The sequence below is a fragment of the Hemicordylus capensis genome, chromosome 16 (genome assembly GCF_027244095.1).
Source record: "Hemicordylus capensis ecotype Gifberg chromosome 16, rHemCap1.1.pri, whole genome shotgun sequence".
Classification (NCBI taxonomy): Eukaryota; Metazoa; Chordata; class Lepidosauria; order Squamata; family Cordylidae; genus Hemicordylus; species Hemicordylus capensis.
In genome coordinates this window covers 6,586,493-6,607,504 of record NC_069672.1, presented here as the reverse complement: position 1 = coordinate 6,607,504, position 21,012 = coordinate 6,586,493, and the positions used below count along the sequence as shown (strand labels likewise).

At 45.7% G+C, this 21,012-nt stretch overlaps 2 protein-coding genes across 2 annotated transcripts in view; one reads left to right on the top strand and one right to left on the bottom strand.

The window, feature by feature from the left end:
* On the top strand, window positions 1-15,592 carry LOC128338626 (zinc finger protein 397-like). Its single transcript, XM_053281347.1, has 9 exons — window positions 1-315; window positions 397-462; window positions 1,257-1,347; window positions 1,813-1,893; window positions 2,005-2,057; window positions 4,404-4,480; window positions 5,801-5,975; window positions 6,406-6,673; window positions 15,516-15,592. Exons 1-9 carry the CDS (start codon window positions 1-3, stop codon window positions 15,590-15,592), a joined length of 1,203 nt encoding a protein of 400 aa, XP_053137322.1.
* Window positions 15,135-21,012, bottom strand: part of LOC128338480 (zinc finger protein 721-like) — a 41,022-nt gene continuing 35,144 nt past the window's right edge. The window contains exons 8-9 of the mRNA XM_053280984.1: window positions 17,695-19,278; window positions 15,135-17,577 (exon numbers count right to left, since the gene is read on the bottom strand). Coding sequence (XP_053136959.1) covers window positions 17,994-19,278 — 1,285 coding nt within the window. The 3' untranslated portion in view covers window positions 15,135-17,577; window positions 17,695-17,993. The remainder of the gene's footprint in view (window positions 17,578-17,694; window positions 19,279-21,012) is intronic.

Here is a 21,012-nt window from a genome sequence, read left to right as displayed (position 1 = left end):
ATGGAGATGTTTTTCGGAGCTGCCCTGGAGCAGGAATTAAAGATAGAAAAGGAAGACTCAGATGGCCGGGAAGCAGGAAAAGGCCCTGAGACCAGCCAGGCTGGGAACAGCAGGGAGTTCTGGGAAAGAGCTGAGCAGAAGATGATGGGAGTCGAAGAGGACGCCACCAGCCCAGGTGTGCAGCATCAGAGGTTCAGGCAGCTCTGCTACTGGGAGGCCGAGGGACCCCGGGAGGTTTGCAGCCAACTCCACAGGCTTTGCTGCCGGTGGCTGAAGCCGGAAAGGCACACCAAGAAGCAGATCATAGACCTGGTGGTGCTGGAGCAGTTCCTGACCATCCTGCCCACGGAGATGGAGAGCTGGGTCAGAGAATGTGGAGCAGAGACCACTTCCCAGGCGGTGGCTCTGGCCGAAGGTTTCCTCGTGAGCCGGGCAGAGGAGCAGAAGCCGGAAGAGCAGCAGGTGAGAGAGCGGCTTGGCTTAGCCCTTATCTTAGCCCTTAACCCCTTCTCAGTAAAGAGCTGAGAATATGAAGCAGGATAACCTAAATCAAGTTGCCCAAGAACTTGGAAGTGATGATTCACCGCTCGAATGACTTCATGGGCCAGGGACCTTCTTGGGGATCTGGCTGCAGCCCAGCTTTGTGGTAGAGCATTTGCTTTGCATGCAGCAAGTCCCAAGTTCCACCTCTGGTAGCATCTCCGGGTACGGCTCCTGCCTGAACCATTGATGAGCTGCTGCCAGTCAGTGTAGACCAGGGATTCTCAACTTTGGGTCCCCAGATATTATTGGACTCCCATAATCCCAACTCCCATAATCCCAAGCCCCAGTGGGTTTTGGTTGGGGATTATGGGAGCTGAAGTCCAAGACTACTTGATGTGTGAGCACTGCAAGATATTCCCCTCAGGGGATGGAACCGCTCTGGGAAGAGCAGAAGGTTTCAAGTTCCCTCCCTGGCAGCATCTCCAAGAGAGGGCTTAGAGAGATTCCTGCCTGCAACCTTGGGGAAGCCGCTGCCAGTCTGTGAAGACAATACTGAGCTAGATAGACGAATGGTCTGACTCAGTATATGGCAGCTTCCTATGTTCCGATGTACATCTGGGGACCCAACGTTGAGAATCCCTGGTGTAGACAATCTACAGCGAGATGGACCAAGGGTCTGACTTGGTATCTTTCCTCTGGGTCTTTCCTTTCCCTCTCTCATCCCTTTCTCCCTGTTCCCTGCTCCTGAGAATCTCTTCGTCTGTCTCTTTCAGATGCAAGAACTGTTGTCAGAAGCAGCCCCTGGTTTCCCTGAAGCAGAGGAGAGGCTGCCCCGCAGCGGGTTCAAAGAGGAGGGTGATGGAGGTACGGCCTTGCTAGCTAAAACAAGATGGGGTGGACATAGGTTTGTTCTTCCTCTCTCTCCAGTATCCTTTCTGGTTGTGGTCTGCTTTGATGTTCCCCTGAGTCCCTTTGGGGAAGATGCTCCTGTCCAACTTCTTGCAAGGTTGAGTAACTCTTCTGTTTCAACCCTCTCAGCAGTCCATCTACTCCAGCCACGACATCCAGAAACACTTTTTCTTTCATGTAGCTTAAGTATATAGGTGTGCATAAAAACCCAATTGGATGAATCCTCAGTGGAAATAATCACATCTCCAGGCTTGCATCTTTCCTCTCAAATGTTCCCTGTGCATTTGCTGACCCCAGATGGTGGACAATGTTCCCACCTGTAGGACCCCTGTGGTTTCTTATAGGAGAAGCACCTTTCACCTGCTCCCCCCAACAAGCACTTCTGTGCCCGTTCATGATTTTCTCTGGTTTCTGTCCCAGTTTTCTACCGTGCCACATGCAAAAGTTCCCAAGGGAAGGAGAGCGAAAAATGTCCACAGAGGGGAGGATTTCGTTGGGAAGGCGAGTAGCAAGGCTGCTTCTTTGAGTGACCTCCCCCCACTGCATGATTTGGTTTGCACTTCAGCCTTCAGGGCAAGGGATCTGCCACCCGTCACCGTCTCTGGTTTCTAGGAACCAAGGAAAGCTGCCTTCTGCTGCTTCAGACCATCGCTGCATCCAGCTCGGTATTGTCTACACCAGGGATGCTCAATGTTGGGTCCCTAGATGTTATAGGACTTCAACTCCCATAATCCCCAACCAGAGGCCACTGGGGCTTGGGATTATGGGAGCTGAAGTCCACTAACGTCTGGGGACCCAAAGTTGAGAATCTCTGGTCTACACTGCCTGAGTCTCCAAAGCTTCAAGCAGGAATCATTCCCAGCCCTCCTACCTGGAGATGCTGCCAGGTAGGGATGTGTGAACAGGTTTGGACACTCTGACACCACCATTCAAGAGAAGGAATCCACCCATTGGCACCAGCTGGAACGGAAGCGTTGCTTTTTTCAAATGTAATCAGCCGCTGCCTTGTAGTTTGTCTATAATTTTGATGGCTTGGCAGAAAGTGAAATGATCTTAAGTCAGCAGTTTTGGGGTGGCATTTTAGCAGCTGGGTTAGAAAGGTGGTTATCACCCTATGGCTTGATCAGTTGTGGGCACCCCAGTGAATTCCAGCAAAACCTGCTATGGCTGCAGCACACCGGTTACGTTAATGGAGCTGTTTACAGCCATATGCCCTGATGGCATCATGCATGGTGTGGTGACGTGAGACCCAGTGAGGGGGGAAGCCCAGTTCTTCTGCTGGTCTTTTGGCTGGGCTTTGAACCCCTTGGGTCCTTGTGGATACAGATGCTCCCCAGGTGTCACTGCTGAAGCCAAGCTCCCCTGGGCTATTAACTCCATAGGTGCTTTGTGTGGCAAATAGATCAAGGGCTTGACTGAGATCCTCAACTTTGACTGCAATATTGCTTATGCATCCTAGTATCAGGAAGACAGTCTCTGCTGAGAGTAAACATGTGTCTTTAAGATACTGAGCAATGTTGTTGTGGGGGATGCATTGGCCTCATCTGTGGGGATTGACCCCCCGCTCCCCTGCTCTGGGGGCTTACTTGGGCGAGGACTTTTAGAAGGCCACGAGGCCACCTGATTTAATGCTGGCTTCAGTGAGGCCATCTCCTTTGTGGAGAGGGCTCTCCGAATCCAGAGCTGTATTTCTATTCTTGGTAGGCAAGTTAGTCACAGTTCAAGCTGTCTCTGGGGGAGTGAGATCGAAGTCAATTTTGATCTGCTTCCCCACATGGTTTGACTTATGCACCCCGGTGTCATTGCTAGGGCTGTTACAAATCCCTTTTCTGCCACTGGACAGCATAATTTGTCTGTAGGGGTTGACCCGGGGGTGGGGGTAAGGTCAACATCCAGATGGGAGCTTGTTTGTGGAGTTGTGATATGGTCGCCATCTTGGCTCCTCCCTTAGAATAGTATAAAATACACGTCTTTCCTTCCGTGTGTGTGTGTGTGTGTGCACACATGTGTTGTATTCATAATGGCACATACAGCCAGTGTGGTATAGTGGTTAGAGTGCTGGACTAGGGCTGGGGAGACCCGAGTTCAAATCCCCATTCAGCCTTGAGACTTGCTGGGTGACTCTGGGCCAGTCACTTCTCTCTCAGCCTAACCTACACCACAGGGTTGTTGTGAAAGAGAAACTCAAGTATGTCTCTGGGCTCCTTGGAGGAAGAGCGGGATATAAATGTAATAATAATAATAATAATAATAATAATAATAATAATAATCTGGAGCCCCACAGCTTGGGAACCCATGGACTAGAAGACCTCCAAAATCCTTTCCAACTCTATGATTCTAAGTGCAGTCTCAAGTATGTAATACACCGCTCTGGGCTCCTTAGAGGTAGAGCGAGATATAAAATGTAATAATTAATATTAAGAATAATAAACCATAATAATAACGATAACAACAGCAACAATGGATATGTGCACACACTGCCTTGATACTGCTGCCCAGAACCCACCTCATTCTGCTCACTGATGGAAATAAAATTAGAAGAAAGCCTGCTGGGGATGAAAGAGAATTTTTTGGTGTGGCAGATACACACCATGCCACCAGCTGGCTAGGTGGCCTGGCTCCCCACCCACCTTTACTTTGGAAAAACCATCCAGGGAGGGAGGGTCTGCAACCCCTCCCCGGGAAGGCCTTTCCCTGCCCCCATTCCTCTTTGAATATCTTGTCCCTCTGGCTTTCTGACAGGCTTGATGGAGTGAGAGCCACGGAAATCCTTGCCCTGGTTTCATGCATCCCTGAGGTTTTTTGTTTTTTTGGGGGCGGGGGGCGGGTAGACCCTCTTCTCCAGCCTCTCCTGCAGTTAAAAAATACAATGCGTTAAGACAACTGTGCACATTGTATCGGCATTTTGAATTCTGCAAAGAGCCTACATGCAAAGGTTGTTTAAAATGCTACTTGTTTTCCTCTCTCTTTCATTCTCCTCCATCTTCTCATCACTTCTGTGTCTTTGGCAGATGCTGGAATGGAACTGCCCAGGCATCCTAAGCCATCTTTTCGTGGAGCGGAAGAAGCTTCAGGAGGATGGGATCAGGTAAGGGAGGGGTTGTTGGGGGAGGAGGATGCAGGAGGGACAGATGAGCTCTATTCTTTGGACGTTTCTCTGGGCCTGGGAGAAGCTCTCTTTCCTTGGGCGTCTGTCCAAGGCTAGTAGGCATTTTTGTTGAAAAGCAGTACTGTATTTAAAATATAACTGATGAGCCTGCAGGGGAACATCCCCCTCCCTTCTCACACCACCTCCCTGAAGGACCCTTTTGGATTGTGCTTCAAAGGGAAAGAAGCACTCTGTGATCTGTGCGGTATCCAGTGTTTCCTTCCTCTTTCCTGGCTAGGTGACCTTTGAGGAAGTGGCTGTGCATTTCACGGAGGAGGAGTGGGCGCTGCTGGATCCGGCCCAAAGAGCCCTGCACAGAGAAGTCATGGAGGAGAATGCTGGGAATCTGGCCTCTCTGGGTAAGACTCCTTTCCTCCCCACTTTCCTGGAAGGGGAGAGTCAAAGTGTGAGAGAGATCAGCCCGGTTTGCACTGCTGGTGAGAACATGGTGGAAGCATTGCCCAGGTCTTGAGTTTGTTCTGCTTATGCTTGTGTATTTTAATTTGTGCCGATTTCAAAATATTGTTTTAAATTTTGTACACCGCCTAGAGAATTTTAAATTTTGTACACCGCCTAGAGAATTTTGTACACCGCCTAGATATCAGGCAGTATAAAAATATGATAGATAGAGAGCCAGAGAGCCAGTGTGATAGAGAAGATTCAACTGGACTAGTCTTTCCGTGAAGGTTTTAAAAGACATAGGCACATAATTCACACACAAAAACAAGGTCTTGAATCCAAAATACCGCTGTGGGCACAACACTGCACCCAGCTGATGATTGAGGTCGGTCAAAAACCCAGCTTCTGCTACCCACGGGATCACTTCCTCCCATTCCAAACTTTTTCCTAAGCTGCAGACAAACCAACAAAGAGAAGAGCACTGGCCTTTCGTTTTAGGGAAGGAGGCTTCTCCTAAGCTAAGCTAAGCCAAGCCTTGTGAATGAGCCTTCTCTATCGCACTGGATCCTCAGCTAAGGCCAACAGAACCCCAGGATAATTATTACACCCATCATTACAATTGTCTCACTTTGATGCCTCCCTGATTTTCTTTTAGAGGGTATAAAGCCAGTTCAATTTGCAAGATATTTGCCATCCTTTCCATAATTTGAGTCTAATGGCTTTTGGCTTAATCAACACAGCCGTCAAATATGAAAAAATATGCCAACCTTCTGTTTGTGTTTCCACCATTTCTTCTTATACGTTATCTTTAAAACTTCTTTTTTATCCCAGGCTCTGATTATTTTTCCCTCTTGGTTCCAGCTGTCAAGAGTTGGAAGAATCAGAGAAAATGCAGTGGAGGGATTTGGGGAGGAAGAAGAAGGAAAAAGACGGAACAACAGAAACAAGCAAATGGAAGCAAATGGAACAGGAATGGACCATCCCCTTCTCATCATGGGACCCAACAAATACTGCAGAAAGAAAGAAAGAGAAACCTGTACCCTCCTCAAAGGAAAAGCTCCAGTTCGGAACCAAGCTCTCAGCCTCAGTGGGAAATGCACGCAGAGGAGGAACCATATGAATGCTTGCCATGTGGAAAGAGCTTCAACCAGAGGGAAACACTGACTATACACCAGAGAATCCACACTGGGGAAAAACCATATGAATGTTTGCAGTGTGGAAAGTGCTTTAGTGGGAGTGTACATCTTACTAGACACCATAGAACCCACACTTTGGAGAAACCAAATAAATGCTTGGAATGTGGAAAGAGCTTCAGAACAAGGGGAGAACTTATTAGACACCATAGAACCCACACTGGGGAGAAACCATATAAATGCTTGGAATGTGGAAAGAGCTTTAGAGAAAGTGGAGCACTTACTGTACACCGAAGAAACCACACTGGGGAGAAACCATATAAATGTTTTGAGTGTGGAAAGAGCTTCAGTCAGATTGGACATCTTACTATACACCAAAGAACCCACAGTGGGGAGAAGCCGCATAAATGCTTGGAGTGTGGAAAGAGCTTCAGCTATAGGGGAGCCCTTACTAGACATCAATGGACCCACAGCGAGGAGAAGCCGCATAAATGCTTGGAGTGCGGAAAGAGCTTCAGCGAGATGAGAGCTCTTACTAGACATCATTGGACCCACAGTGGGGAGAAGCCGCACAAATGTTTGGAGTGTGGAAAGAGCTTCGGTGAGTTGAGAGCTCTTACTAGACATCATTGGACCCACAGTGGGGAGAATCCGCATAAATGCCCGGAGTGTGGAAAAAGCTTCAGCACGAGGGGAGAACTTATTAGACACCATAGAACCCACACTGGGGAGAAGCCATATAAATGCTTGGAATGTGGAAAGAGCTTCAGCGAAAGTGGAAAACTTGTTAGACACCATAGAATCCACACTGGGGAGAAACCATATAAATGCATGGAGTGTGGAAAGAGCTTCAGAACGAGTGGAGAACGTAATAAACACCATAGAACCCACACTGGGGAGAAACCATATAAATGTTCCGTGTGTGGAAAGAGCTTCTGCCAGAGTGGACAATTTACTAGACACTATAGAACCCACATTGGGGATTGTAAAGGAACACAGATTTCCACCTTAGCTCAAGATTGCCTGATACTTCCTGAGTGCTCCGAATGGGAGACATCCCTCCCTTTTGTTACTGAATGAGGACAATCCTTGCTTTTGTCCTTGAAGAGACGGGGCCATCGAGCTACAGGCCTAAACCCCTTTTCACAATAGGTAACCAACTGGTAACCAACTCAAACCAGATCTATCTTTAGACAAATAGGTTCAGGGTCCATGAAGGAGGAGGAACTTCATGTATGGAAGGAAAACCTCAACCCTGGATTGGGTAAGACCACCAGAGTTGTGCTGACCTTTTCCATTGGATCCTAGATCTGTCTTCCTCTGGAAGAATGGGAGAGCCTTCCCCCTCTTTAATCACTTTAAAATAGGGGCCAAGAACCCCACCATTTTGTCACCAGTACAGTCATGGGTTGTAGGAACCAGGCTCCCTGTCACCAACTGCTGCTAATGTCCATAAAGGGAGAGACGGTAAAGATTAATGCTCTCTCAGCCTACTGCTAGAAGAAGGTCAAACTCAGTGCTACTTAGTTAGTTAATGTCTTTGCATATTCTTCTGAATTCCCGTGTGCCTTCCTTTATCTCCAGTTTCCCCCAATTCCTTATTCTGTGTGCAACCCTTGTTTCATAATGAAGTTCATGTACTTAGAAGAGGCTTCAGTCTGGTTGAAAAGGTTCTTATAAAACAGGCCTGCTTATGTTAGGCCTTCCAGCTGTATTTGGACTACAATTCCCATAAAAGTCCAAATGATTTGTTGTAACTTCCCATAATTTGTTGTAAACCGCCCTGAGCCATTTTTTGGAGGGGTTTTGTGTGTGTGTGTGTGTGTGTGTGTGTGTGTGTGTGTGTGTGTGTGTGTTAACCCCCAGCCACGTTGGCTAATAGCCAGGGATTATGGGCGTTGTAGGCCAACCTCTGCAGGAGGGCCGAAGTTTAGCAGCCCTGTTGTAAAGCCTTTCCCCACGTGCCTTGCAAGGTCATGTGCTACTGTTGAATTCTTCTCAGATTCATGGCTATTGGTCTTTCACAACATTCACTTGCCTCTGAATACATTTCTCTGTTGGTAGGTGCAGACAGTACTCGGCTGGATGGACCAAGGGTGTGACTATGTTTAGTAAAAGTAAAGTGTGACGTTGAGTCAGTGTCGATGTCACACTTTACTTTACTCCTGCTGACCACAGAGCCCTGTGGTTTTCCTTTTGGTAGAATACAGGTGGGGTTGACCATTGCCTCCTCCCACGTAACATAAGATGATGCCTTTCAGCATTGCTGCGGCCCAATATAGGTGTTTCCAATAGTCTGGGAAACATTCGAATTGGCAATCTCATATTTGCTAGGCAAGTCATTTCCCCGCTGCGCCATTAGGTGGCGTGACTGAGTTTGGGAGCTCCAGGTTCAATCCCTGGCAGCATCCACAGATAGGGCTAGGAAAGAGTCTGCCTGCAACCTTGGAGAGTTGCTGCCAGTCAGTGTAGACCAGGGTGAACAACTTTGCCCCTCCTGCAGATGTTGTCGACAACTCTTGTCATCCCTGGCTATTGGCTTCTGTGGCTGAGCATGCTGGGAATTGTAGTCCAAGGACAGCTGGAGGGTTTAAGTGGTGCTGCCTGGGCTTGGATAGTCCTGAGCTAGATGGAGCGGAGGGTGGGCTTCGTTTCTCGACAGCTTCTTCCTGTGCTCCACATTGCACACACATGGTGCTCTGGAGCAGGGATTCTCAACGTTGGGTCTGCAGATGTTATTGGACTTCAACTCCCATAATCCACAGGCCCAGTGGCCTTTGCCTGGGGAGTGTGGGAGTTGAAGTCCAATAACATCTGGGTCAGCATTGAGAATCCCTGCTCTGGAGCACATTAGGAGAGAAAGCACTCATAAATGGATAGTTCAAATAATCTCCATTCCATTTCAAAATGAAGACTCAATCACCGTTTGTTTGAAATGCCAAAAATGTGAAGGGGACTTTGCAGATTGAGAATTCCAGCACTATCTGCAAAGTAGGTCTCTTAAAAGGGGGCTGCCCCACTTGATTATGTGTTTACTCTACTGGAGCCAGTATGGAGACTCACATTCGCTGCATCCAGAGTTAAACCACTGTTTGAAGATCTTTCTGAAAACTAAGGCTAGTTTTCTTAGATCTTCTCTTCAGTATTTTGACTTCCCTGAAATTTTTATTAAATGGATTGCCATTTTATATAAGTCACCGAAGTCTAGAGTATTAATTAATGGGGTTTTATCTTCTAGTTTTAATTTTCTTAGTGGTACTGACAGAGTCATCCCCTATCTCCTCTGCTCGTTAATTTATCTCTTGAACCTTTAGCTATTGTTATTAGGCAAGACCAAACCGGTTTCAGTATTCCAATGGGTGATGAGGAAATCAAACTTACTCTATATGCAGATGATGCCTTGCTTTTTTTGGTCTAATCCTACAACATCCCTGCTTCCCTTGACTACTTTAATTCATTCATTCGATTTCTATACCGCCCTTCCAAAAATGGCTCAGGGCGGTTTACACAGAGAAATAACAAATAAATAAGATAAATAAATACTTTAATGATTGTTTGGCACCTTATCAGGCTATATGGTGCATTATCAGAAATCTGTGGCCCTACAACTTGGTGAGTCCCCCAAAGATTCCATATTGAATAAGTGGGTCTTATTGAATATTGAATAAACGGGCAGATAGACATTTTAAGTATTTGGGAGTGTTGATTTCTAAAGAAATCAAGCAAATGGTTCCTATCAATTTAAATCCCTTCATTAAACAAACTGAGATGGATCTTAACCGCTGAGGAAAGCCTTAATTTAGACATTTTTTTAAAGGGAAGATTAATATTCTTAAATCTTATATTGCCCCCAAATTTATATATTTGTTACGTGGGTTGCCTTTGTATATTTCTCCTTGTGGAAAGTGGATATTTAGATCCTTTTAATGGTGTGAAAACAAACAATCCAGAATTTCTTATGAGAAATTGCATTTAAAGAAAAGTGGCTTTTTATTTCCCATAATTCCTTTCTCATTTCTCAAGCTTTGTATTGGAGAAAACCTAATGAAATACCTGAGGCTCCAATATGGTCAAAGGTAGAAGTCCAACAATTGGTACCTCTTTTTGGTGAAGCTGCATTAGGATCTACTGTAGGCATTTGAAACATCCTACTTGGTCTAGTCCATCTAGTTTGGCTGCAAGATCTTTTTGGAAGAATATATTGCTCTATTTCCAGACTTGTCTATTTGTGTATGAGGAGTCAACCTTATGGGGAAACCCCTTAATAACTACTGCTGGAAGACCTAGTTTGGGGAAGACTCTTCCTATTTGGGAAAAGCCCAAAGAACGATTGCTGGAAGACCTATCTGTTGGCAGAGAGGAGAGCTGGTCTTGTGGTAGCAAGCATGACTTGTCCCCCTAGCTAAGCAAGGTCCAACCTGGTTGCATTTGAATGGGAGACTAGAAGTGTAAGGTACTGCAAGATATTCCCCTTAGGGGATGGAGCCGATCTGAGAAGAGAAGAGCAGAAGGTTTCAAGTTCCTTCTCTGGCAGCATCTCCAAGAGAGGGGTGAGAGAGATTTCTGCCTGCAACCTTGGAGAAGCCGCTGCCAGTCTGTGAAGACAATACTGAGCTAGGTACGGTAGGCCAATGGTCTGACTCAGGATATGGCAGCTTCCTATGTTCCTAGAATTGGGCTGCTAATAATAATATATTTTTTCTATCCCACTTAATATCTTCTGTTTTCAAACCATTTCATATTTTAAAACATGAATATGATTTAAAACCAAATGATGCTTGGCAATATTTTCAGCTAAAACACTGTATATCCAAAGGTTTGGTACAGATGCTATTAGTGCTTTGGAAGCTCCAGTTATTATTAAATTTTACCGTCATATTGATGAATCTAATCAGACTCACAGTATGCTTTATAATTTTATCCAAGCCCAGGTAGCATCTCCACTTGATTCTGAAAGAATTAAATGAAGTTTGGAATTGAATGCTTTGATCTCTCAACATCAGTGGGATGTGATTTTGGCTGAAACTACCCAAGTATCTTATGATCTGAGGCTTAAGTTAGTCCAACAAAAAATAGTCTTTCATTCTTATTGGACTCTGATTAGACTCTGGGCTGACCAAATCTGACAAACGTTGGAGATGTGGGGAAGGAGAAGTGGGATACGCACATCTGTTCCTTGATTGTAAGATAATGTCTCCATTCTGGAAAAAGATAAGTTCAGTTCAGTTTATTGCGATCTTTGATCAAATACACAATCCAGATCAAATAAAAGAAATCGTGAGGTTAGATACCAATATAAACACATAAATGCATACACACACGTAGAATCTGTTACATAGAAGATTGAAATAAAAGAGTATAAGATAAGACAAAATTTAAAAGAAAGAAAAGGAAGAGACAATTAAAATTGACCGTTTCTGACATGCCGTGAGCAGATCTTAATTGCAGCTGTACAGAATTTGGCTACTGTGTGCGAGATATGAGTGTGTTTATGAGAAAGAAAGAAGCTTATATAAAATTCATCCGAATTACCATGGTATCTAATCACGAGAGGAGCACTATTTGGAACGCAGCTCACAATAAAAAGAACAATACAGAAGCACGTGGCCAACTGTTTCATCAATATTCCCATTTCCACAAGGGCAAAGTCTCTCCAAATAGGGAACTCTGCTATACCTACCCTCTAGTACTGCAGAGGGCAGTACAGCCAGCCGAGCCAATGTCAGGGCTCTTCTGTGTGCTGGATATGTCAGGTCATGCAGGTATTTAGCTGGTTTCGGTGCTTGGTGCTTGGCTTAAATCTTTCTCCTGTGGCAATCAGCCCCTCCCTTACCCTAAAGAGTGAACTGGAAGGGAACCCTGTCCTGTCTTAGAGCCTGGGGGATCTTTGTTCTCCTGCAGTTGGAGCCAGGCAGGGGAAGCAACAGGTTGGCTGGCCAAGCCATGGTAGCAACCATTAACTCTGCAGGGGCTCCTCAAATTCACCCACTCCTCGAATTCAGCCCCAAACAAACTAATTTCTTGCTTTCAAATCCAAGGAGGAGCATACACATTAACAACTAGCAATGAGAAATGTCTCGGTTCTGTGCGACGGGCCATAAAGAAGTGGGATACGATGTCCAACTTAACACATTTCGCTTGAGGTTTCGTAGTGATGCTAATAGATAACCCACCCTTGGGTCTCCCTCTTCCATGTGTGGTGTAGTGGCTAGAGTAGGACCGGGGAGACCCGAGTTCAAATCCCCCTTCAGCCATGAGACTTTCTGGGTGACTCTGGGCCAGTCACTTCTCTCTCAGCCTAACCTACTTCACAGGGTTGTTGTGAGGAGAAACCTAAGTACACCGCTCTGGGTTCCTTGGAGGAAGAGTGGGATATAAAATGTAGATAATAATAATAATGTAAATAATGCCCACCTGAAGCTTATGTTGAAAAGGAGACATAACCATCTAATTCGATCTCTCCTAAGGCCCAAGTCTCTTGCAAAATAATAATATCAAATTTTCCAAGATATTCCATAGTAGAGGAGTCATTTTCTTTAGTACACCAGCCTGCTGTATTCCATGTTATCAGTTGGATACTACAAAACCTGTGACTAAGTCAATTTAGTTATAGCAAGGGAATATCCTCTAGATGAGGGTTTCTTAACCTTGGGGCCCCCAGATGTTGTTGGACTACAACTCCAATCATCCCCAGACAAGGCCTTTGTGGCTGAGGAAGATGGGAGTTGTAGTCCAACATCATCTGGGGGCCCCAAGGTTAAGAAACCCTGCTCTAGACCCTACTTAGTTCTGTTGGGATTGCCTTCTGATATAGAAAGAATAACCCCTAATCAATAAAAATAGCTTACCAGGGCCTTTCTGGTGGCTAAATGCATTATTTCATAAAACTGGAAATGTAAATATCCTCCAGATATTGATAAATGGATCCTTGATTTGCTTACTCTAGCAGCCCACAAATGTTCTTTTTTCAATACTAGATCTTGTTTTTCTCAGTACGAGGGGATTTGGTCTGAGTTTTTGGAACTATTTGCATAAGTGTAATGTATGTATTAAATGTATGTACATAAGTGTAATGTATGTATGTATGAATCGTTCAGACAATGCTTTTTCCTGTGACACTCTATGGATGCGAAAGCTGGACTTTGAAGAAGCAAGATAGAAAAAGCATTGATACTTTTGAACTCTGGTGCTGGAGAAGACTTTTGAGGAGACCATGGACAGCCAGGAAAAGAAACAAATGGATTATAGAACAAATCAAACCAGAATCTTCACTCGAGGCACAAATGACCAGGCTCAAACTATCATGCTTCGGACACATTATGCGAAGACCCAGCTCCCTTGAGAAGTCCATAATGCTGGGGAAAGTGGAAGGAAAGAGAAGAAGAGGACGACCAGCAACAAGGTGGATGGACTCAATGACGATAGCAATGAAGGCACCACTGAGAGACCTTCAAGGCCAAGTGGAAGACAGATCATCCTCGAGAGACTCTATCTATGTGGTCACAAAGAGTTGACACTGACTTGACAGCACTTAATGTATGTACTCTTCTGTATTAATTTCTTTTTTAAAATGTGATGACCAGAATGATATGCAGTCGTAACCAGCCCGACAGTAATATTCCTAATCATGTTATGATGTCAGTCATTATTCCAAATGGCTTCACCATGGATTTACTGTCATATACTCTCACCATACTGCAGGATAGTATTAGTAGTTTTTGTTCTGTTTTTTTAAATTGATGTGTGTCTGGTTTTCATTGGCTGTTATGATGTTCCATGTGTTTAACTTTATATTATATTATAATCCTTCCATTGGGGAATTCTCAGCCATGCTTTTAGGAGGGGAGAAGAGTGGAAGGGCCATTAACAGTTTCCCTCCCCTCTATTTTCACATGGGAGACATCGGGGGCGTCCTCTCCCCCAGGACTGGGGGAGTAGTGTAGGACCCTTGCTTATCGTTGGGCAAAGGTGAATGCAGCCTCCAGACTGTGCATCTCCTCTGAGCTGGCCCAGGGAAAGAGAACATAAGAACAGCCCTGCTGGATCAGGCCCAGGGCCCATCTAGTCCAGCATCCTGTTTCGCACAGTGGCCCACCAGATGCCGCTGGAAGCCACAGGCAGGAGTTGAGGGCATGTCCTCTCTCCAGCTGTTGCTCCCCTGCAACTGGAATTCAGAGGCATCCTGCCTTTGAGGCTGGAGGTGGCCTGTAGCCCTCTGACTAGTAGCCGATGACACACCTCTCCTCCATGAAGTTATCCAAACCCTTCTTCAAGCCATCCAGGTTGTTGGCTGTCAGCACATCTCGTGGCAGAAAATTCCACAAGTGGATTACGCTTTGTGTGAAAAAGTACTTCCATTTGTTGGTCTTAGATTTCCCAGCAATCAGTTTCATGGGATGACCCCTGGTTCTAGTGTTATGGGAGAGGGAGAAGAATTTCTCTCTATCTACATTCTCCACTCCATGCATGATTTTATGGACCTCTATCATGTCTCCCTGCAGTTGTCTTTTTTCTCAACGAAATAGCCCCAGGTGTTGTAGCCTTGCCTCATAAGGAAGGTGCTCCAGGCCCCTGATCATCTTGGTTACCGTCTTCTGCACCTTTTCCTGTTCTACAATGTCCTTTTTTAGATGTGGTGACCAGAATTGTATGCAATACTCCAGGTGTGGTCGCCCCCCAGTTCCTGAGCGCAAGCGCAGAGCACACACAAGCAGCTGGGCAGACAGGAGCAGGCTGCTTTCTCGACTTTCCCAGCCAGCTGCAGATGAATCCGGGTAAACCAGGTGGCACATTTGAAATCAGGGTAAAATACAGGTGATTTCAGCAGCCAGGTGGAGGAGCCAAAATTCGGAGGCTGCCCGAAATTCCAGGCCTCATGGCAATGCTATTCCGTCCAGATTTCTCTCTGTGCCATGATACTGGGCAAATATGAAAATCTTCCATGTATGAGAAATCACAGGAGCTGACAAGCTCCTAGTGCAACCTGTTTTGGAGATGGGTTGCACTAGGGGCTTACACTCCCTCCCACAGAGAGTTAATTAAACACTGAGGGTTTGAACAAATAAAGAGCGGGGGACAATTTATTAAGTTACTACAAAATTAGTTGGTCTCGGGCTTCAGATTTTTGGTTACAGAGTATTTCACTTTTAAATGCTTAGTTGGTTACAAGAGTACTTCAAAGCGCAGCACATAAGTAACTCAGTTACCAGAAAAACAAAGATTTAGGTATGCAACACAACACACACACAGAGGAAACATAACTTCTAATGCAAATTCTTACTAAACACTTTCTCCTGCTCTAAACTTCCGAAGCCACAAGCCTGGGCTTCTTTTCCCCTGGAACTCACCAAACCTGGCTACTCCCACCCTCTGCAATCTTGTCCCAAGAGATGCACACTAACCCTGGAAGGAATTGACCAGACGCCATCCCTTCTCTCACCTAGGTCACACCTTTGTTCTCCCCAGCAGCTTCCAGGAGCCCCCTTGGCCCCTCCCCACCTCACAACCGATTGGGTCATGACCTAGGGTCTCCAGCCTGTCAATCAAAGTAAAGTAAAGTGTGCCGTCAAGTCACTGTCGTCTCCTGGCGACCACAGAGCCCCGGGGTTGTCTTTGGTAGAATACAGAAGGGGTTGACCACTGCCTCCTCCCTCACAGTGTGAGATGATGCCTTTCAGCATCTTCCTAGATCGCTGCTGCCCGATATAGGTGTTTCTCATAGTCTGGGAAACAGACCAGCAGGGATTCGAACCGGCAGCCTCTGGCTTGCTAGTCAAGTCATTTCCCTTAATGTGCCATTAGGTGGCATGTCAATCAAGGTCAACTGCTTTTTCCAGTTCTCTAGCAGTGCTGCCTGGCTGCCCACTATACTCTTCCTCCTGGCCATCTGGCCAACAAAACTCCAGTGACACTCCAGGGGAGGGAGAGTTAATTCTAGGTCATGTTTCCATATATCACAGAGAGTGCCAGGACCCCAGATTAACATAAAGAATCAAAAATATACAAATTATACCGAATTTCTCCTAACTCAATCCTAAGCTATGGCTCCAACACACAGAAGCAGTTAAAAAAGCCCCCCCCCCCCCACCAGACACACACTGCATTCAGCTGATCTAACTTTCTAGCAACATAAATAATAGCAAATTGCAAGGTCTCACAACAAATCCACAATTCACAACAACGTCCTTGACCAGTGTCGTCTCTTTCTCCATGGTAGCTGGAAGGAAGGCAAAGGCCCAGGGCCCAGCAGTGCCAGGGATGCAATGCAACATAATCAGAAACAGACTGGGGACACGCTATTTAACGTATTTTTATACCGCCCAAAACACAAGTTCTCTGGGCGGTTTACAAAACAATAAAAACAACCAGTAAAAAGATTGACACATTTCAACAATTAACATTTTAAAAAGCTAAAACTCTTAAAACACAATTAAGACTATATCTAATTAAAAGCCTGGGTGAACCAATGCGCCTTGACGGCCCTTTTAAAAGTTGTAGGAGATGGGGAGGCTCTGATTTCAGCAGGAAGTGTGTTCCAAAGCCTCCGGGCAGCAATGGAGAAGGCCCGTCATAACAACCCCACTTTTAAAAGTCGCCCGTCCTAACAACCCCACATTCACAACCGCACTTGGCAAAGTCTCTGCTGGAGAAAAGGGAAAGGAGAAAAGGTTGGTGGCGAGACCCAATGCAGCGTAGATCCCCCTCTCCAATTGTGTGGGGTAATAAGGCTCCTGTTAGTGATGGGGAAGTGGAGGAAAGTTTGAGGAGGAGGATTGTGGGTCCGGCACCCAATCCTAATAGGGGACTCGCTAGGCCCATGTCAGTCTCAAGCATGCCACACAGAGAGATGTCCTGATGGATGATTAATGACTTCCTAATGGGAAGAGAGTGTTGGCAGAGAGGTTTGAGTATCAAAGGGTGGGGGAGGTTGTGTGGTTGTGTGACCCCCGATCCTCCCAGCCCCTGCCTGCTCCGTAATGGCCTTCCATTATGGTCCTGCTCCGTAATGGTCTTCCCCTGCCTGCTCCGTAATGGTCTTCCCTGCTCGTCTGCAGGAAGAGCGGGCTTAGCCCGCTCTCCCCGCAAACCCTATGGAGGCAGGTTTCCTTGATCATGAGACCCGCCTCAAGATGTGGTGGAGACTCACCCACTCTCTCAAGGCTTCATCTGACTGACTCACGTTTCAGGCTCCTCTCCGCCTGGTCTCTCCTCCTCCTCCTATTTCCAACTTCCCCTCCAGTTTTCTTCCACCAACTCATCAAAATGATTTCTACGTTCGCCTGGAGAAAGCTACCCCACAATCTCCTCTCACTTCTGCTGGGAGATGACCCAACAGAACAATCTCCTTTCCCCTCTGGAGACAATCAATCCACCCAATCATTTCACTTTCCCATTTTCCCTGCTAAAGCAGTTGATTTTGTCTCACAACAACCGGACAGTCAGGGGCTGCAAACTTGTATCCCCCTGTTCTGATTTACAGTACAACTTAGAGCAGGGTTTCTTAACCTTGGGTCCCCAGATGTTGTTGGACTAGAACTCCCAGAATCCCCAGCCACAAAGGCCACGTCTGGGGATTCTGGGAGTTGTAGTCGAACAGCATCTGGGGACCCAAGGTTAAGAAACCTTGACTTAGAGGGAATCAACAAAAATATACAGAATACTATAAATCACAACTATAAATAAAAGAATTCTGTAATACACAAAACACCCAAGGAAAGGATTCATTCTTTCACAGAGCAAATTATATACACTTTTTTGAAAATGAGACACAAAAACACATGTATGAACATGGGGTTTAAGTTCTATTGTAATAGAAAAAGAGTAAAAGCAAGTAAAATCAGAAGTAGAACTCTCACAAGGTTTTAAATTTCACAAAATGAGGGAGATACTCCAGCTCATCTGGAATTTTAAGTGTATAATTTCTATCCTCTGTGACTTTTTACATGTTCAGCAAGCTGATGCTTCCTATTGAAACCCTTTCCACACTCCAAACATTGATGTGGTTTCTCCCCAGTGTGAGTTCTACGATGTACATTAAGAGCTCCACTATCGAAGAAGCACTTTCCACACTCCAAGCATGTATAGGGTTTCTCCCCAGTGTGGGTTCTATGATGTACAGTAAGACAGTTACTTGTTCTAAAGCACTTTCCACATTCCAAGCACTGATGTGGTTTCTCCCCAGTGTGAGTTCTGCGATGTACATTAAGAGCTCCACTATCAATGAAGCACTTTCCACACTCCAAGCATGTATAGGGTTTCTCCCCAGTGTGGGTTCTATGATGTATAGTAAGATAGCCACTTGTTCTAAAGCACTTTCCACATTCAAAGCATTTATATGGTTTCTCCCCAGTGTGGGTTCTCTGGTGTATAGCAAGATATTCATTCTGGCTGAAGCACTTTCCACACTCCAAGCATTTATATGGTTTTGCCCCAGTGTGGGTTCTATGGTGTCTTGTAAGAGCTCCACTATTGTTGAAGCTCTTTCCGCATTCCATGCATTTATGCGGTTTCTCTCCAGAGTGGATTCTTTGATGTAAAGTAAGGTGTCCCTTCTGAGTGAAGCTCTTTCCACACTCCAAGCATTGATGTGGTTTCTCCCCACTGTGGGTTCTATGATGTACAGTAAGAGTTCCACTATTGTTGAAGCTCTTTCCACATTCCATGCATTTATGTGGCTTTTCTCCAGAGTGGATTCTTTGGTGTAAATTAAGGTGTCCCTTCTGGGAGAAGCTCTTTCCACACTCCAAGCATTGATGTGGTTTCTCTCCAGTGTGGGTTCTACAGTGTAAAGTAAGATCTCCCCTCTGGCGGAAGTTCTTTCCGCACTCCAAGCATTTATGTGGTTTCTCCCTAGTGTGGGTTCTATGGTGTAAATTAAGAGCTCCACTCGTTCTGAAGCATTTCCCACATTCAAAGCATTTATGTGGTTTCTCCCCAGTGTGGGTTCTAAGGTGTATAGCAAGATTTCCTTTCTGGATGAAGCTCTTTCCACACTCCAGGCATTTATGTTGTTTCTCCCCAATGTGGGTTCTAAGGTGTGAAGTAAGATTTCCACTCTGGCTGAAGCTCTTTCCGCACTCCAAGCATTTATGTGGTTTCTCCCCAGTGTGGGTTCTATGGTGTAAAGTAAGATATCCACTTGTTCTGAAGCTCTTTCCACATTCCAAGCATTTATGTGGTTTCTCCCCAGTGTGGGTTCTATGATGTAAATTAAGAGCTGCATTCGTGCTAAAGCATTTCCTACACTCTAAGCATTTATGTAGTTTCTCCCCTGTGTGGGTTCTTTGGTGTAATGTAAGAGTCGAACTTCTGCTGAATCTCCTTCCACACTTTAAGCATTCACATAGTTTCTTCCTTGCATGCATTTCACTTTGAGGTTAGAAGCTTGGCTCAGGACTCAAGCTTTTCCTACAAGGAGGGCACAGGCTTCTTTTTCATTCTTGCTGAATTGTTTTGGGGTTCTTTTGGATTTCAGGAGATCAATGCCTGTTCTTCCCTTTTGCTCCAGCTTTTAGTTTCTGGGCTTCCCTCATTTTCTCTCTGGCACCTCCCAACAATCTTCCGCTGGGTTTTCCCTCATTCTTCCTCTTTCAACTCTAACCTACTGCAATGAAGAGAGAAAACTGGTCAGTGCCTGGGATTTTAAAAAGGAACCTTAAAGATATCTCATGAGAAGAAATGATGGATATGCAAACAAGAGGCTGGCAGATTCTCCCACATTTAATAACCATGTGACTATGCTAAATGCTGTTCAATTGAAATTAAGGAAAGAATAGAAAAGATCTTGCACATTAAGCTGGCTTTGGGCCTTCTTTTATTTTGTATTATGTGGAAAATTTATCCAAGGAGCCTATTTAATTGGTGGGCTAGATAATTCCACTGCAATGAGGTGCTATGCAAAATGCTGGAAGCTGAGAGGTCTTCCTAAGGTTAATGCAGCAGGTGGCCCAGGGGACAATATGCAACTGACCACTACCACCCCCCAACTCGTGTGTGGCCATGCCCTCTGCATCAATGTCCGATGCTGCTTGATCCAGGGAGTGTGGCCAGCACCAGGAAGATGGGATGCAAAGTGGCAGCATAATAAAGGAGCCTCAGATTCATGATCAGCCTCCAGTTCCATGTCCTCATGGGAGAAGAATGAGAAAGCCGGGCTCATCTGTGTGACCGAGACATGAATGGATGGGGCAGGCAGAGTCCCAGCTTTGTCCAGGATCTTATTCGCCTCGGCCAGGAGGATGGGGACATCCTTTCGCCTTTCTTTCCTCACAGCCCTCCTCAAATATTAGACGACAACTGAACGGTAATAATCAAAACCCACACTTTGTGAACACCTGTCTCCTTTCCTCCAGCAAAAAAGGGAGGTTTCCCAACGAATTTAACAAGAGGGTGAGGAGGGAAAGCCAGCGGAGTGCTTCTTAGGGGTGCAGCTAGGCGATTTCACACTCTGGATGCAATTACTGGGGCATGACTTCTAAATATGTCTAATTATACAGAGAATTAGAGAACTAAAAGTTATCCGAGCTCTTTGCACAGAAAAATAAAGAGCCAACAGGCCTGCTGGATCAGGCCCAAGGCCCATGTAGTCCAGCATCTAGTTTCCCTCAGTGGTCCACCAGATACCTCTGGAAGAAATAAAGGCATGCCCTTGCTGTTGCTCCCTGGCATCTGTTATTGAGAGACATCTTGCCTCTGAGGCTGGAGGTGGCCCATCGCCCTCAGACTTGATAGACCTGTCCTCCATGAATTAGTCCAGGCCCCTCTTAAAGCCATCCAAGCTGGTGGCCATCTGCATATCCCATGGCAGAGAAATCCATAGATCGATTATGCGCTCTGTGAAAAAGTACTTCCTTTTGTCGGTCCTACATTTCCTGAACTTCAGTTTCATGGGATGATCTCTGGTTCTCGTAAATTGCTCTCTCCCCACAGCATGCATAATTT

What these genes read in the sequence shown, in the direction of transcription:
- LOC128338626 (XM_053281347.1), top strand. Translation starts at nt 1, where the DNA reads ATGGAGATGTTTTTCGGAGCTGCCCTGGAGCAGGAATTAAAGATAGAA. An exon ending in AGCAGATCATAGACCTGGTG is followed by an intron (nt 316 to 396) that starts GTGCTGGAGCAG and finishes ACCACTTCCCAG; the next exon opens with GCGGTGGCTCTGGCCGAAGG. An exon ending in CCATCGCTGCATCCAGCTCG is followed by an intron (nt 2,058 to 4,403) that starts GTATTGTCTACA and finishes TGTCTTTGGCAG; the next exon opens with ATGCTGGAATGGAACTGCCC.